The following is a 17088-nucleotide window of genomic DNA, read 5'->3' on the forward strand; positions in this document are numbered from 1 at the left end:
CTGGCTTAAACCGAAAGTAGACACAAAATGCTGGAGTAACTCAGCGGGACAGGCAGTGTCTCTGGAGAGAAGGAATGGGTGATGTTTCGGGTTGAGATCCTTCTTCAGACCTTTGAGCACAATGTCCTCTGTCCATCTGATCATCTCTTCTGATTGTGGAGATCAGGTTAGAGTAGCTGTTTCAAGAGTCTGATGTCAAACATGAGTGATGTGACCTTGCCCAACATAGCCAATGGATATGATAAATTATTGTGGAGGTTGACCTTTTAAGTTTAGTTTAGTTTAATGTCACTTGTACCGCGCGGTACAGTGAAAAGCTTTTGTTGCGTGCTATCCAGTTAGCAGAAAGACGAGGAAACTGACATTGATACGCCTCTCATAGAGTCAAATAATACAGAGATGGGCCCTTTGACCCACATTGTCCATGCCTGCACGGTAGCGCAGCGGTAGAGTTGCTGCTTTACAGCGAATGCAGTGCCGGAGACTCAGGTTCGATCCTGACTACGGGTGCTGCACTGTAAGGAGTTTGTACGTTCTCCCCGTGACCTGCGTGGGTTTTCTCCGAGATCTTCGGTTTCCTCCCACACTCCAAAGACGTACAGGTATGTAGGTTAATTGGCTGGGTAAATGTAAAAAATAAAAAAATTGTCCCTAGTGGGTGTAGGATAGTGTTAATGTACGGGGATCGTTGGGCGGCACGGACTTGGTGGGCCGAAAAGGCCTGTTTCCGGCTGTATATATATGATGATATGATAAGTACCTACCTACCAACACAGAAGGAGTGTATCGCTCTCTCCCACTCCCCACACACAAGGGGCTATTTCCAGAGGCCAATTAACTTTTAAACCTGCACAGCTTTGGAATGTGGGTGGAAAGCAGAGTACCCGGAGGAAAACCAATGCAGGTCACGGGGAGAACGTACAAACTCCATACAGACAGCACCTGTAGTCAGGATCAAACCCGTTCTCCGGCGCTGTAAGGCAGCAACTCTACCAGTGCGCTACTGTGCCACCCCTGCAGATATTGAACAGAATGGCCTTCCTATCATGTGCTTCAATGAAAGTGGGGGTGAAGATGGCTTGAACTACAGCTTCTGGGCATGGATAGATGGAGGCATGGTCTGCATAAGGCAGCATGGCTACCAAGGTATGAGTGACTTTAGTTCTGGAATGTAGCGCTGTAGGCTGAACAGTTTCCAATATGTTCTGAAAGGTGGCTCCACTCCCAAAGGAAGAATGTTTAGGTTTAGGTTTATTATTTGCACGTGTACCGAGGCACAGTGAAAAACCTGTTGGAGGGGAGCTGCAATATTGTGGAGAATGAGATTGAGCTAAGTGTTGAGCAATGGTTCCACCTTATGTGACACCGGTCTTTACTGTAGACCCATCAGTTCATCATGGCTTGCCTACCACTGTCTAACAAGCATCAGTTCATCATGGCTTGCCGACGACTGTCTAGCAAGCTTCAGGTGATGTTTTCCCATCAGGCATCAAATTTGAGGAGGAAGTTCTACAGTATTTCCTAATGAATGGAATCAAAAGCTTTAGTGAGTTAAATATGGCCATGACTGGTGGCTGGCACTGCTTTCCTTTCCATGAGTTGTCACACAGTGAAGATCACGTCCACTGTGCCTCGTGATGGACAGATTCCACACTGTGATTCAGAGAGCAAGTCTGTGCCCATAAGGTCATAAGGTCATAAGTAATAGGAGCAGAATTAGGCCATTCAGCCCATCAAGTCTACTCCGCCATTCAATCGTGGCTGATCTATCTCTCCCTCCTAACCCCATTCTCCTGCCTTCGCCCCATAATCCCTGGCACCCACACTAATCAAGCATCTATCTATCTCTACCTTAAAAATCTCCATTGACGACCTTTTTTTTGTCTGCATTCAAGTCTCTTTCACAACCACTGCTGTCCAAAGTGTAATGAATCAGGAAGTTGGTTCATAAAAGTCGAAGGAGCCAAACTTCAGAAATAGATTCGGATAGAATAGGCAATGATTAGGATAGAACCAGGTGTTAGAAGTACTCCTTTTAACATCACTTACCAAGGATGAATTTCTGGCCCATACTACTAATATATTTTATACTCTTAAATAAGAATCAGCCCAATTCATTTCTTGATTGTCCAATGTTTTTGTTTTAGGGATTGCAAGGTAATGCCAGTGGTGGCAAATCTAGAAAATCTCCACACTACAATTAGTTCACACAAAATAGAAGCCATGAATCCAACACTAACTTTTAAATTACTCTATTCACTGCAGTGACTTCCTTATTCCCAGTTGAATTGAAAACTCAAGGAGCGAATGTGCAATAATAGAGGCTGATTGAATATTTGCCCCTTGTGGCCTTTGTTGGACTCATGTTTCCATCCAGTGAAGCACTCTTCCTGGAGTGCAGCCTTGCCGATCTTACTCCATAAAACATAGGACCCGCTTTTTGTGTCTATCTTAAATGTATCTCCTTGTTCATGTTATTCCCTTATCTTGTATCTGTATTCTGTGAATGGCTCGATTGCAATCATGTATAGTTTTTCCACTGACTGGTTAGCATGCAACAAAAGCTTTTCACTGTACCTCAGTACACGTGACAATAATCCAAACTAAACTATATGTCACAGATGAAAGTGAAAGGGTCTCATTGTGTGGTCTATGTGAAACCCAGTGATGAAAGTTATTCTTGTAGCAACGTTACAACATTTACAATTGAAGTACTTGAGAATTAATGTAGATGGCGTGGGCATGTAGAGGATGTGTGGATTAGTGAACATGCCACAGGTCGATGGTGCAACCCAACAGTGACTGAGGCCGAAGCAACAGAATTGCTTTTGGATTAACAGATGCTGAGGAGTGGTGCAAAGATGGATGAGGATTTGTAGAGTTGGCACAGGTCCAAACCGCAGAGAAACATGAGGATTAGTGGATTGATTCAGCAGGGTGAAGGAAATGAGATCTACTATGATGGCACAAGCCTAATCAACAGAGGAGCACAAGGAGTGATTGTGATGGCACACATCTAAGAATGGGGAACTTTGGAGGAATTTTGGTGAATTAATACTGCACATATGGAGCAGGTATAAAAATATATTGAGCAGAATAGATAGAGCTGCTGCTTGTTTTCCCTGGAATCCATGGCAGCAGTGCCTGTCTCTCTTCACCATCCCCATGGAGGCATCTTTGGCCCAACAATTTCCGTCTGATTCGTCAAGGACCTTCCTTCTATCCGGGTTCAATCCCAGGTGCTGTCTGTACAGAGTTTGTGCGTTCTCCTCGTGACCTAAGTGGGGTTTCTCCAGGATCTGCAGTTTCAATGGATCTTCAGTTTCAATGAAATCCCAACCTCAATGAAAAAGGTCACTCATGTAAGAGGTGGGGAGAAAGAACTGGGGCAGCACAGTGATGCAGCGATAGACTTGCTGCCTTACAGCGCAGAGACCCAGTGTCGGTCCTGACTACGGGTTTTGTCTGTACGGAGTTTGTATGTTCACTCTGTTACCACGTGGGTTTTATCCGGGTGCTACAGTTTCCTCCCACATTCCAAGGACGTACAGGTTTATTGGTCAATTTGGCTTCAGTAAAAAATGTTAATTGGCCCTAGTGTGTAGGATAGTGCTTGTGTACAAGGTGATTACTGGTCGGCACGGACTCAGTGGGCCGAAGGGCCTATTTCCACGCTGTTTCTCTAAACTAACTAAACTAAACATCTTGTCTCAGCAGCTTGAGATGTGTGAATGCGGAGTATAATCAAAGTTGAGATAGACTTTTGGACTGGATGGTAATTGGGAGTTATGCCCAGTGGTCAGAACGGCAGCATGGATAAATAGTGGCATTAATATAATCCAATAACTATTTGGCTTATTTTCTCTGGTATGTCAGAAGTTGAGGAGAGATCTGAACGAAGTATATTAAATTAAGAGAGGCAAGTTAGGGTAGGCAGCTAGAACCTTTTTTCTCAGTGCAAATGTCAAAGACTGGTGGCACAGTGGCGCAGCAGTAGAGTTGCTGCCTTACAGCGCTTGCAGCACCTGAGACGCGGGTTCCATCCTGACTATGGGTGCTGTCTGTAGGAGTTTGTACGTTCTCCCTGTGACCGCATGGGTCTTTTCTGAGATCTTCGGTTTCCTCCCACACTCCAAAGACCTACAGGTTTGTAGGTTAATTAGCTTGGGTTTGGATACTTGATATAAGTGTAAAAAGTGTGTGCAGGATGGTGTTAATGTGCGGGGACTTGATGGGCCGAAGGGCCTGTTTCCGCGCTGTATCTCTAAACTAAAAAAACTAAACCAAACTAGAGGGCATAGCTTTAAGGTGAGAGGAGCAAAGTTTAAAGAAGTTCAGAGCAAGTTTTTTGCACAGAGAGTGGTTGGTGCCTGGAATACTCTTGCAGGGATAGTGGTGGAGGCAGATACGACAGTGCATTTAAGAGGCTTTATGATAGATGCATGGATATGTAGGGAATGGAGGGATATAGATCATGTGCAGGCAAAGGAGATTAGTTTATCTAATCATCTTTGGCACAAACATATTTGGCCGAAGGACCTGCACTGGTTGTGTACTGTTCTATGTACTGCGATCTTAAATGTGGACTGGGCTGGATGGATAGCTTTTTCTCCCATTCCTTAGTAACATTGATAAGCTCAACCAAGATAAAAGATAAAATTCCATTCTCTACCGAGCAAGGACTAGGTAGTGAAGAATACAATGGTAGTGAATTACATTTCCATTCTGGGACAATTATTCTGACAGGTTAAAGCAAATTAAATAGATCCACTCATTCCAAAACAAGTTGTCTCAAAGACAAGTTGTTCCATGAGATATCTTTATCTCAAATAGACTCAAAAAGATGGAGAAACTCATCGGGTCAGACAGCATCTCTGGAGAAAAGGAATAGGGTGATGTTTTGGCTCGAGACCCTTCTTCAGACTGAGAGTCAGGGGAAAGGGAAACAAGAGATATAGATGGTGATGTAGAGATATGGAATAAATGAATGAAAGACATGCAAAAAAAGTAATGATGATAAAGAAAACAGGCCATAGTTAGCATTGTGTTAGGTGAGAATGAGTTCCAATGAGACAACAAAACGACTTTGAAGCTGGTGCAACTTGGGTGGGGGGATGCAAAGGTTACTTGGAGTTAGAGAAATCAAATTCATAACACTGGGCTGTAAGCTGCCAAGCGAAATATGAGATGCTGTTCCTCCAATTTGCGTTTGGCTTGACTCCGACAAAGGAAGAGGCCTAGGACAGAAAGGTCACCCTTTCTGTGCCTCATGTACCCAGCAATGTGTCTTGCTGAAGCCTATCCCCTTGTTTGCTAGCTCAAAGGGACAGAAGTTGTGTTCCTCCATGTCTGTGAGAACAAAACAGCACCGCAGAATCATTGTCTTGGCTAATTTAAACCATGGAAAGGTAGTTTTTCATGCTCCTTTTTGGAGAAAAAAAATTACCTTTGATTTGAATTTGAAATATCATTCAAATTATTCAGTTCGTGAACTTAAATGCTCCCGTTTACTTTCAAATTCCTTACTTTTGTTAAACGTGTCTTCTGATTGCCTTCACTTCACAAAGCCTATTCACAAGCTGCTGGAGAACAAAACAACTCCTCTGTGGAGATGAAGGATAAATCAGAGCGATTCTACCCACTCTGTCACCCTTCCCAATTACCATTGCTGGCTATTCCAAGTGCTGATTGCTGCTCTGCTTACTGTATTATTGAACTGTGATCATCAGGGTGTGGCCACTTGCAAGCAAGAGTCAACAGAGCCAAGAGTCAAGCATGTGCAGGAAAAAAAACTGGTTTAAATCGAAGGTAGACACAAAATGCTGGAGTAACTCAGCGGGTCAGGCAGCATCTCAGGAGAGAAGGAATGGGTGACGTTTCGGGTCGAGACCAGTCTGAAGAAGGGTCTTGACCCGAAACATCACCCATTTCTTCTCTCCTCAGATGCTGCCTGACCCGCTGAGTTACTCCAGCATTTTGTGTCTACCCAAGAGTCAAGCATGTTTTTATTGTCATATGTCCCAAACAGAACAATGAAATTCTTAGATGCAGCAGCACAACAGAATATGTTTACTATTGATGTCAGGGTGTCAGGGGTTATGGGTAGAAGGCAGGAAAATGGGGTTGAGAGGGAAAGATAGATCAGCTATGATTGAATGGGGGAGTAAACATGATGGGCTGAATGGCCTAATGTTGCTATTATAACTTAACTTATTAACTTGAATATGTAAATGTAGTATTCTGTAAACAACATAATAAATGAAATAAGTTCAGTATATATATATATATATATATGTGTGTGTGTGTATGTGTGTATCTATGCATACATATATACACTTAAAACAATAAACACGAAGAGTGCAAAAAGACAAGGCCAATGCCCCCTGGTCTATGTAGTTCGGAGCTTATTTGGAGGTTGTAGTGTTTATTAGCCTGATGGTTGTAGGGAAAAAGCTGTTCCCAAATTCATGCTGAAGCAGCGGAAACAAACTCTAGAAACACTTTAGAAAGTGTCAGCCACTTTCTATACCCCCATTCAATATATTGATTCCAAAGGAACTGAATGTGTCAAGGTGAGTGCAACTGACAATGGCCAATAGTCCCACACATGTTTAACACTAAAAAATAATTCATCTCCTGAAATTCTATTGCCAGAAAAGTGAAGTAATGTTGTAATTTTTGGTTTAAACAATCCAACATGTGATTTGCTCAGTTTGAAATCCTTTGCATTCATTACACATACATCAGTTATCTCCAATGACAGGAAATAAGCATGTCAAAGAAATCTTTTCTTTTTGTATCTATCTGAGATAAAGATATCTCAGGGATCAACTTCGTTTTGAGACAACTTGTTTTGGGATGAGTAGATCTATTTATCTATCCAACAATTTTGGATATTGGAGTTTATTTCTATTTTACTCTGCGTATGAGAAATCATTATAGGTTATGCGGACACTTCAATCTCTTTAATCTTTTAACCTATTTACCAATATTTTTATTATTTATGAGATATGCATGGGGTTAAATTATTCTGAGTGAAGGAAAGAAAGGGTTGCATTTTGCTCTTTTTTACCACCCTGAGGATGTCCTGCAGTTTATTACTGCCAGCGTTGCAGCTGGCACTTTAATAGCTGTGTCTATCAAACAGCAATGTGATTATGTGTAGGAAGGAACTGCAGATGCTGGTTTAAACCAAAGATAGACACAAAATGCTGGAGTAACTCAGCGAGACAGGCAGCTTCTCTGGAGAGAAGGAATGGGTGATGTTTCAAGTCGAGATCCCTTGGGACTCGACCCAAAACGTCACCTATTCTCTCCAGAGATGTTGCCTGTCTCGCTGAGTTACTCCAGCATTTTGTGTCTAGCAATGTGATAATAAATAGGTAATCTGTTTCTGTGATTTTTGATTAAGGGAGAAATATTTACTCCCTCAAACTATTTACCAAAACACCAAAGAGCAAAATCTGGTCAACTTCGAAATGTATTACTTGAATGTATTCAAGTGAGTTAGATATAGCTCTGAGGGCTAACGGAATCAAGGGATATGGGGAGAAAGCTGGAACGGGGTACTGATTCTGGATGATCAGCCATGATCATATTGAATGGCGGTGCTGGCTCATAAGGGCCGAATGGCCTACTCCTGCACCTATTTTCGATGTTTCTATGTTTCTATGAAATCTATCCCATCTCTCCAGCTAACCTTTAGCTACCATGACCAGCACTGTTCGAGCAGGTCTTTATCTGTGGCTACCTGCCACACGCACGTGGCTCTGGTCAGCCTTCCAGTGGCTATAGTTCCTGGCTCCAATATTAATCGGAGCTGCTCAATGTACACATAGCCCTGGATTTCTTCTACCAGCCCCGCACTCATTTGTTGCTTAGTTAATATCGCCTCTTTATGTTTAATGGTATTTTCTTGTGATATTTTTCTCAAATAAATTTAACAAGGTACACTGCTGCAGCAGATGCTCACTAGTGATGGATGAGGCTGGACCTTTAATTCCACCATGAGGCAGAAAACTGATGGGTTCCAAATATTTGCTTGATAGTGGTTTACTTTCCATTGACCCTGCTAGAATGGGAGAATCAGGCATAACGTTACAAAGATGACTTTACTGTTTCCATCAACTTTCTGCCTGACTGTGAAGGTTAAGCACAATGGTTACCTGTATGTTTCTTTGCCCAAACTGAAGTTTGAAATGATCCTTCAATCAAAGTTATAAATTGTCATGTTAAAATATTTAATGTCCTATGATAAACATTGCTGGTTGCATTCCTTTGATTGCTCGCTGACCTGAGAGATGCGGAGCACCATGAACGGGGAGAAGTTGGGCGGTACAGTGACACAGCTTATAGAGCTGCTTCCTCACAGCGCCAGAGTCCCTGACCTTGGGTGCTGTCTGCATGGAGTTTGCACGTCTTCCCTGTGACTGTGTGGGTTTCCTCCGGGTGCTCCGGGTATCCTCCTTCCTCTGGGTGCTCCAGTATCCTCCCACATCACAAAGGTTTGTAGGTTAATTGGCCACTGTAAATTGCTCCTAATATGTAGGGAGCAGGATATAAAATAGAATAGCATAGAACTAGTGTAAACAGGTGATCAATGGTCAGCATGGACTCGGTTGTGGGCCAAAGGGCCTGTTTCTATGCTGTATCTCTGAATTAAACTACAACTAAATAAAAACCATGAAATAAGATGAAAACTGTTCCTGACTTCAATTCTCAAACTGTTCTCTTCCTGAGATAGTTCCATTGCATTCTTGTCCATTTAAAACCAGCAGGTCTGAAGAAAATTTCCTTTGGCCACTAAAATTATCAATTCATTCTTTTTGAAGATTGTTAATTGTACAAGTATAGGAAATCTTCCCTCATTTCATTGCAATATGCAGGCAGCACAGTGGCACAGCTGGTAGAGCTGCTGCCTCACAGTGCCAGAGGCCCGGATGTGATCCTGACCTCGGATCCTCTCTGTGTGGAGTTTGCACATTCTCCCTGTGACCTCGTGGGTTTCCTCTGGATGCTCAGATTTCCTCCCACATTCCAAAGACGTGGACCTCTTGTTTAAATTGGCCTCTGTAAATTGTCCCTAGTGTGTGGGGAGTGGATGAAAATGTGGGATGACGTAGAACTAGGGTGATCGATGGTCAGCGTGGACTCGGTGGGCCAAAAGGCCTGGTTCCAACCTGTATCTCTCTAAACTAAACTCCATGTGGGAACTGGAGTAAATCAAGCTTAACTGTACAGTAGGATCATTGGTAAAGTATCATGCATGCCATCACAATGTTTAGCCAACATGTGAGCAAGAAATGCTACACTTGTAAAAGGAATGTCCTACTTTACTTTCAGCATATGTTGAAGATGTGGCACGGTGCATTGATCAAAGCAAGAGACTAATTATCGTTCTGACCCCAAACTATGTCATCAGGAGAGGTTGGAGTATCTTTGAACTGGAAAACAGACTGCGCAATATGTTGGTCACGGGTGAAATTAAAGTGATACTCATCGAATGCAGTGAACTACGGGGAATTGTAAACTATCAGGAGATCGAGGCTCTCAAAGACACGATCAAACTACTCACGGTGATCAAATGGAATGGACCCAAGTGCAACAAACTGGATTCCAAGTTCTGGAAACGTGTACAGTATGAGATGCCCTTTAAGAGGTTAGAGCCGATCTCCAACGAGCAGGTTTTGGATGCGAGTGAGCAGGGCCCGTTTGGGGAGCTGCAGACTGTGTCTGCCATCTCCATGGCAGCAGCGACCTCCACTGCTCTGGCCACTGCCCATCCGGACCTGCGCTCCACCTTCCACAACACCTACCACACGCAGATGCGGCACAAGCATTACTATCGGAGCTACGAGTACGACGTACCTCCCACTAGCGGCATCATGCCCTTTACCTCACTGGGTAATCAACACACATACTGCAACATCCCCATGACATTCATCAATGGCCAGAGGCCCCACAACAACATCAACAAGGAGCAAACTCCAGATGAGGTTCACACAAACAGTGCAGTTTTACCACTTCTGCCAAGGGAGACCAGTGTGTCCAGTATCATTTGGTAATAATTAATGGGGAAGTTTGATCCTCATCAGGTTACACAGTCTGGTGCCTGGGACCATGGCCTTGACTGCTGCTGTTATACAAAAAAGAAATATGAAAACACAGGGTCTTGTAGATAAATAATTTGCAACATCAGAGTCTTCCTGTTCTATTCTTGCCTCTCACTATTACATTTCTGATTGTTTTCTATGTTCTATGTTATTAGAACTGATATTGGAATTTTTAAGGGGACCAGCAAGCATATCCATGTCACATTGTCACATAAAGAAAAAAAATAGACATGCTTTTTTCATTATTCATATAGATGGAAATGGCTTGGTTTTGACATTTTACTGCAATGCTTTTGCAAGGTTGTGTGATAAAATGTGAGTTTTTTTTTCCAGTTTTCATTCCAGATAAAGGATCATTATATAAAGCTGCAGTCAAGTTTCCTGAAATGTGATGTGCTGAGGAGGTGTGCATTATTACATTACTTATTAAGTCGTAGACATTATATATCAAAGACACTGAACTCTAAAGTGTATATGGTAGGTGATGTTCTTACTTCAGTGTCCAAACAGGCCAGTCTGAAGTACACCTTCATTCACAGATACTCACTGAAAGGACATACTGATCATTATTGCTGATGACAAATTATTAAGTAGAAGCTTAAGAGATGAAGTAGATATAGTCCTTGCGCAAACCATTGAAAGTCTCAAGATAATCATATTTTCTTAATAAATTCTTATTATTCTTTCAGATATCTATCATGACTAGTGTTTAAAAAAGAATCTGCTGGCAAAATGAGCTCATAATAATGACTAACAGAGAAGACATGATACAACTATTTAGGAGGAAAATTATGCCCTTGTATAAGAGTTAATTAGCCTTCCAAACATTTGAGTATATTGTGCAAAGTTACGTTGCACTTTTCACAGAAAAATGCACTTGATGAAAGCTTTTTAACTTTGGCATCAGTGCTCAATGCCCAGGAAAAAAATGAGAAAAAGTATAGTAAATACATATTTTTTTGCTTAAATGCTTTGTCTAAAGATGGTTAGGGCCATTTCTACCTCTAAAATAATAAATGGTATTACACAAGAAGAAAACTTGAGGTTTCTTTTGTGGTTTTGCTACAGCTGTTACTGTTAATTTTTAAGTAGTCATATTACTCTGAGAATGAGAGCAACATCTTTTTATTGTGTTTCCACACGGCAAAATATTTGGCCTTAGTTTTTGTTTTATTTCTTTGTGGGTCAGTGTGATAGTATGTTTAATTCCTCAATTCACGATATACATCATTTTGTTACATGGAGTCGTCAAGCAACATCTCACTGGCTTGTTCAGTGTTTTAAAATTAAAACTATTTTTTGCCAAATGTCGTTGTCAACTTCATTCATTCCCCACAGATAGATTTCTGTCGTTGGTGAAAAGGTTCCTGCAGAGGGTTAGGCTGTTTCAATTTGTTTCCTGGTTATGACTTGTTGTTTTAATTTATCATCAAAAGAAACAATATATTTGTCACCGCAGCATTTTTGTTTATTGTGTCTTCACAGTCTAAATACCAAAAAGCATGGTAATGTCCTGTCATAGCATGCTCTCTTTATGGTGGGGTCTGTTCTTCACAATCTCAGCATGCATTCCTTGATATAGACAATCAGTAGCTCTTAATAATTCTTCTGGTGCCACCAAGTTGTTAATTAGAATTGGGTTTGCCAACAATGATATTTGTAGTAAAATCAAATTCCTATTTGGAGAAAGGAATGTGAATATGTGTACGGTTCAACCCAAAAGACTCCACGGTGAAAGAGATACATTCTTCAATTTTCTGAATTTATAATATAAAAATGAGGCAGTGCCATTTGTTCTGCATAACTAGCTTGTCATGATTGCTTATGTATTTGAAAAGTAAAGACACAGATTGCAATGGTTCGAACAAGATTCCTATTTCATTTTTCTTCTTCATTTTTATTTTCATCTGTTATTATCCCTTCATTCAATGCAGCATCTGAATATTAAAGGAATGTCTTTTCTCCGACGTTGTAGATAATTTCTGGTAGAGTGTGGTAGAAGTCTCATTCAGTGTGCCAAGCAAGGAGCGTTAAACTCAGCATGCGTCTTGTTTGTCGGGTGATAACCTGTACAGGGGACCATTGATACATTCCTGCAGAATACATGAAGATGATACTCAATTGGAGAAGGCCTCATTTTCTTCAAGGAAGTTGGCCTTGAGGATTGACGTATAAAATATGAATGATGGTAAGATACATGCCGAGAGAAGAGGTTCAGGGACAGAGTAGAAACATACTCACAGGTGTAAAGAAAAATATTTAAAGTGACAACTCCTTGGACGATTAAAGATGTAGACATTAACATGTAACAAGAAAAGGGGAATTACGATAAATCTCAGGTTCACAGTTCCAAGCTGAATCCAAAAAGTACAGAGGAAAACTTGAGAAGTAAATAAAGATTGGCAAAGAGAGTATATAGATGAATATACACTTTTTCTTTTTACAAATACCTAATTGGCAGAAGATCAGTCCATTTAGGAATCTATGAGTTTTATTTTGAAGACTGTGGTGCTGAATGAGTACTCTGAAACTGTCTGTAGTAAAAGAAGTAGGTCATTGCCAAAGCAAGATTGAATGAGGAAGTACAGAAACTGAAAGGAATAAAAATGAACAGGAGATGGTGCTCAAGATATATTCACGCTCTAATGGAAAGCATCTTATTTTGGTAAAGGGAGTTCAAGAGACCGTGGCAATAATCTTCCAATCTCCTTAATATATCAGAATCATACCAGATGAATGAAGCCATGTGCGTTACAGTTTGCTCAAAAAATCGTATTTGGGAAATCCCAGACTAGTTAGCCTGATAGTGCTGGCCACATTTTAAAGATCACTCTGGATCAAAATTATTTGGCACTTGGAAAAACATGAGTAAGTGACTGAAAGTTAGCAGCAATTTCTGTTCTTTAGATGGGGGACCTCATTGAAACTTACAGAATAATGAAAGGCAGAGATGGAGTGGATGTAGAAAGGATGTTTCCACTGGTCTAAGACCAGAGGTCATAGCCTTAGAATTAAAGAGCGCTCTTTTAAAAAGGTGAGGAGGAACTTCTTTTGTCGGAGGGTAGTTAATCTGTCTGAAGAAGGGTCTCGACCCGAAACGTCACCCATTCCTTCTCTCCCTAGATGCTGCCTGACCTGCTGAGTTACTCCAGCATTTTGTGAAGAACTCATTGCCACAATGGGCTGTGGATGCCATCAGTGGATATTTTTAAGGCAGAGACAAACAAGTTCTTGATTAGGAAGGGTGTCAAGGGTTATGGGGAGAAGGCAGCAAAATGGGATTAGGTGGCAGAGATCAGCCGTGATTGGATGGTGGAGTAGACTTGATGGGACGAATGGCCTAATTTGGTCCTATAACTTGTGAACTTGTGAAATCTGTAAGAGAGACTTGCATTTGTGTACACAGAGGATAATATGAACAGTTGCAGAATTCAGAAAGGTGAAGAGAGCAATAGACTTCAGGAGGAAGTTGAAGGACTTGGTGAATACAGCAGTTAGATTTAAAGACAGCAATTAGCAAGTAATTCATTTTGGCAGCAATAATGATGATACATATTGAATGGTACAATTTTTAAATGAGCACAGGATCAGAGGCTGTCCTCCGAGTTGTCTGGTCAAATGTTAAAGAAGCATTTCAGATGCTTGACTTCATGAATAGAAACATAGTATTAAAGCAGGCGACTTGAGTTAAACTTTTAGAAATCATTATTTCGGCAGTGTCTGCTGAATTCTGGCAGTGACGCCCAGACATTGGAAAGGTTGTCAAGCACTTGGTAATGATTCAGAGTACATATGCTCAAACTTTACAGGGGATGCAAAACCAACCAGGAGGCGTGACTTGGGAAAAATGGAATTGAAACATAATATTCATCCTGACCTGCTGACAATTTCAGTTTTGTTTTATTTCAGATTTTCAGCATCCTCAATATTTTGCTTTTCCATGAGAGGATTGAGGAATGGTTCAGTAACTGTTCATGGAGTTTTGATAGAGTTTTGATGGAGTAAGTAAGGAATAACTGTTTCTAGTGGGAGAAAGGACAATAACAATGGAAGATAGATTGTAGGCAAAGAGAACAATACTTGACATGAGGGAATAATATTATACCTCTAGGTATTGGGCATTGGAATGTACTGTCATAAAGGCAGATGTGACAGAGGATAATATGAACGGTTACAGAATTCACAAACAGAACTGGATAAAAAAATGTGCAAGCATGTGAGGAGAAGGCACATACATTGAATTTGAGAAGGTTCTTTCTGAGAAGACTATTGTGAGGGGAATTCAGAAAAGTACATTCAGCATTAGAGCATTAATGTGATACCGACCATATTTTGTAATACATTTTGTACTATTAGTTGTATTGTTTTCTTACCCCGTTCTACCATCTTAAATTGTTTGTATTAGTACCATCCATATCATATGAGCAAAAGCTCGGTACCTATAACTTAAGTACAGTATGTGTTCATGGATCATTAAAATAAATCAGAAATGAAAAATATTGTATCAGGTATGCCACGTGGATTAAATATCATGATTTGATGATTTAATAGTACTGATTTTTTTTTAAACCAAATTAAAATAAAGATAATGCTGTGAAATCCAGTGTAAAGATGACATTGTTTCAAAATAAGCATTCAGGATTTCCTTCCTACCTGAATTAAAGATTGAGTTAAGGCCCACAAAATAGATCAGTCTTGCTGTGCTTGTTTGTGTCAATGGAATATAATGTTTGCATCACATTGATGCGTGAACTCCATTGTATCTCTGGTTTAAGGACGTTTGTTGGGAATAATTGAGATCTGGGAGTAGTATAAACCACTATCCAATAAGGCTGTTTGATTCTCTTATATTTTGCCAAGAGCTGTAACACAATTGCAGTCAGTTCATCATTATTCAATTAGTTTTACAAGATTAGGAAACCTACCAAGTCTGTGAGAATGTCTTTAGTTTGTTTATATTGATTGGATCTAATAAGACAACCAATATTTTATCAGCATTTTAAAACTATCAACACCATTCCCAAAGTGGTGGTGCATTTAATTATTGTGGAACAGTGGCACCTACAGTGCTGATTCACCACTTTCTTAGTAAAAACAGGTTAAAATCAGAACAAAGACTGCTATGGTAGCATACAAAACAACATTATTGTTGTGGATTATTGAAAAGAATATGCACAGATATACAGTTTGTGCACCAGACTTTTTGGTGGATACTTCCAGATTGTCCCAGTACTTACATCTGGATACAAATGCCACTTTTAATTGTAAACTGTTCGCAGTATAAAATTGTCCAGGTTGTGGAGATGCTAGCCAGCCAGTACTAGAGTTTTAAGATATGAACATCAAGTTCATCATTCATCCAGTTAAGTTATGACCCTGAAACACAAACAAGTTTTCACGATTAGTGAGGTTTATATTTATTTGACATGATCATGTAAGCTAAGATTAGAGGTATTTAACTCAACAAAAAGTAAAATAATTATTCAAGATCTGACATTTATTTAATCAAATTGACAGGTTTCTGCCTTTCTTTTTACTGGGTTTTTACAATCCTACACTGCCATGACCATAGTTATTTACCCCAAAATGATACATCTCCTTTTTGTCTATCCAGCTGACTTTAATGCTGCCTTATGGCATTCCAAAGGAGACTGCTTAGTCTTTGTGAAGGCATGTTATTTCTACCTAAAAGTTAGTAGACTCAGTTTCAAACTTTTTACAACTTTTATAAGTTGCAGCTAATATACATAACGTCAAGTTGAGAAACAGAAGGACATTTTTTTTAAATGGCTTCTAGGGTTATTACACTTATGGTGTAGAGTGAACACATTATTTACTCCAAAGCCTGAGTAAATATTTTCTTAATGTTAATACACCCCTTAGCTCTTGACGAAAATGCTCAGCACATAAGCTACACGCATTGTAGCAAATGTTACACCTTTTTGCTTTCCTATCTCACTCTTATACAATCATAAAACACTATTCACTTAAATGAATGCTGCACAGTTAGCAATAGAGTTGTGGATTTTGTAATGTTGATTGTACTTGCCTTAACTTTGCAAAAAACAAAAAGAAAAGAAAAGCTTAGGCAAGTTTGGTACAGGATAATTTTCATAATTCATGGAAAAATGAAGCCACAGCATATTTCACAAGACTCCTTGCAAACCATGTCACGAGCACATATTGCCCTGGGTTTGTTAAAGCACAAGCTGTACTTTGTCTTGAATACCTTTGGTGTAATTTTTGCTTTAGTTAAAAACAAAATGTTGAATGTGGAAAAAAAAACTTTATTACTTGCATATGAATATTTTTGTATCTGAAGGAGGTTAAGCTACCTGCTTTATCACATGTATCTTTCAGAGAAAATAAACAGGGTATGTGTTCAATTTGTAAATGTTTTCTTCTGGGGTCACTCTTAACTGGAAATTGCAAGATAATGATGAATCAATTTTTTTGTGAACTCAATGAACAATGAAATAGTATAGATAAAATATAGCTGATTATTCACCATTTTTATTTCTAATAGTAATGAATGGTTAACTGTTATTTAAGATTACAGATTATTCTGAATGATCAATGCTGTGTTCTATATTTCTGCCGTTACAAATAAAATTTCCCAGCTTTGTTTCCATGCATCATTATTCAAATAAAACAGCTCCACCGCAATCAAAATAACTACGTTTTATTTTTCTCTCATTTTCATCCTTCACCTTGCAACGTTCTTAAGAAACGAAAATTATCATGGCACTGTTGGTTATTCTTTTGACTTGTTTTTGCGGGTGCAGACCACCACGAGAGCAACGAGATTTGTGAAAAAGTGTTTTGTCGAAGTCAAACCCTTCAATAAGACTCATGGACGACTTGATTCAACAGTGAGTTTATTTTACGCACAGGGAGAGAATGTCACAGTCAAAGGCTGCGATCACAACTCTAAAATTAAGTCGGTACAGCAGAGTATTTATTCACCAAAAAGATC

At 40.0% G+C, this 17088-nt stretch overlaps 1 protein-coding gene across 3 annotated transcripts in view; it reads left to right on the forward strand.

The window, feature by feature from the left end:
* Positions 1 to 16764, forward strand: part of il1rapl1b (interleukin 1 receptor accessory protein-like 1b) — a 1065873-nt gene extending 1049109 nt beyond the window's left edge. For all 3 annotated transcript variants that reach the window (XM_078409149.1, XM_078409150.1, XM_078409151.1), the window contains one exon: positions 9343 to 16764. In XM_078409149.1, coding sequence (XP_078265275.1) covers positions 9343 to 10064 — 722 coding nt within the window. In that variant the 3' untranslated portion in view covers positions 10065 to 16764. The remainder of the gene's footprint in view (positions 1 to 9342) is intronic.
* Positions 16765 to 17088: the final 324 nt, after the last annotated feature.

The sequence above is a fragment of the Rhinoraja longicauda genome, chromosome 12 (assembly GCF_053455715.1).
Source record: "Rhinoraja longicauda isolate Sanriku21f chromosome 12, sRhiLon1.1, whole genome shotgun sequence".
NCBI classification, from domain to species: domain Eukaryota; kingdom Metazoa; phylum Chordata; class Chondrichthyes; order Rajiformes; family Arhynchobatidae; genus Rhinoraja; species Rhinoraja longicauda.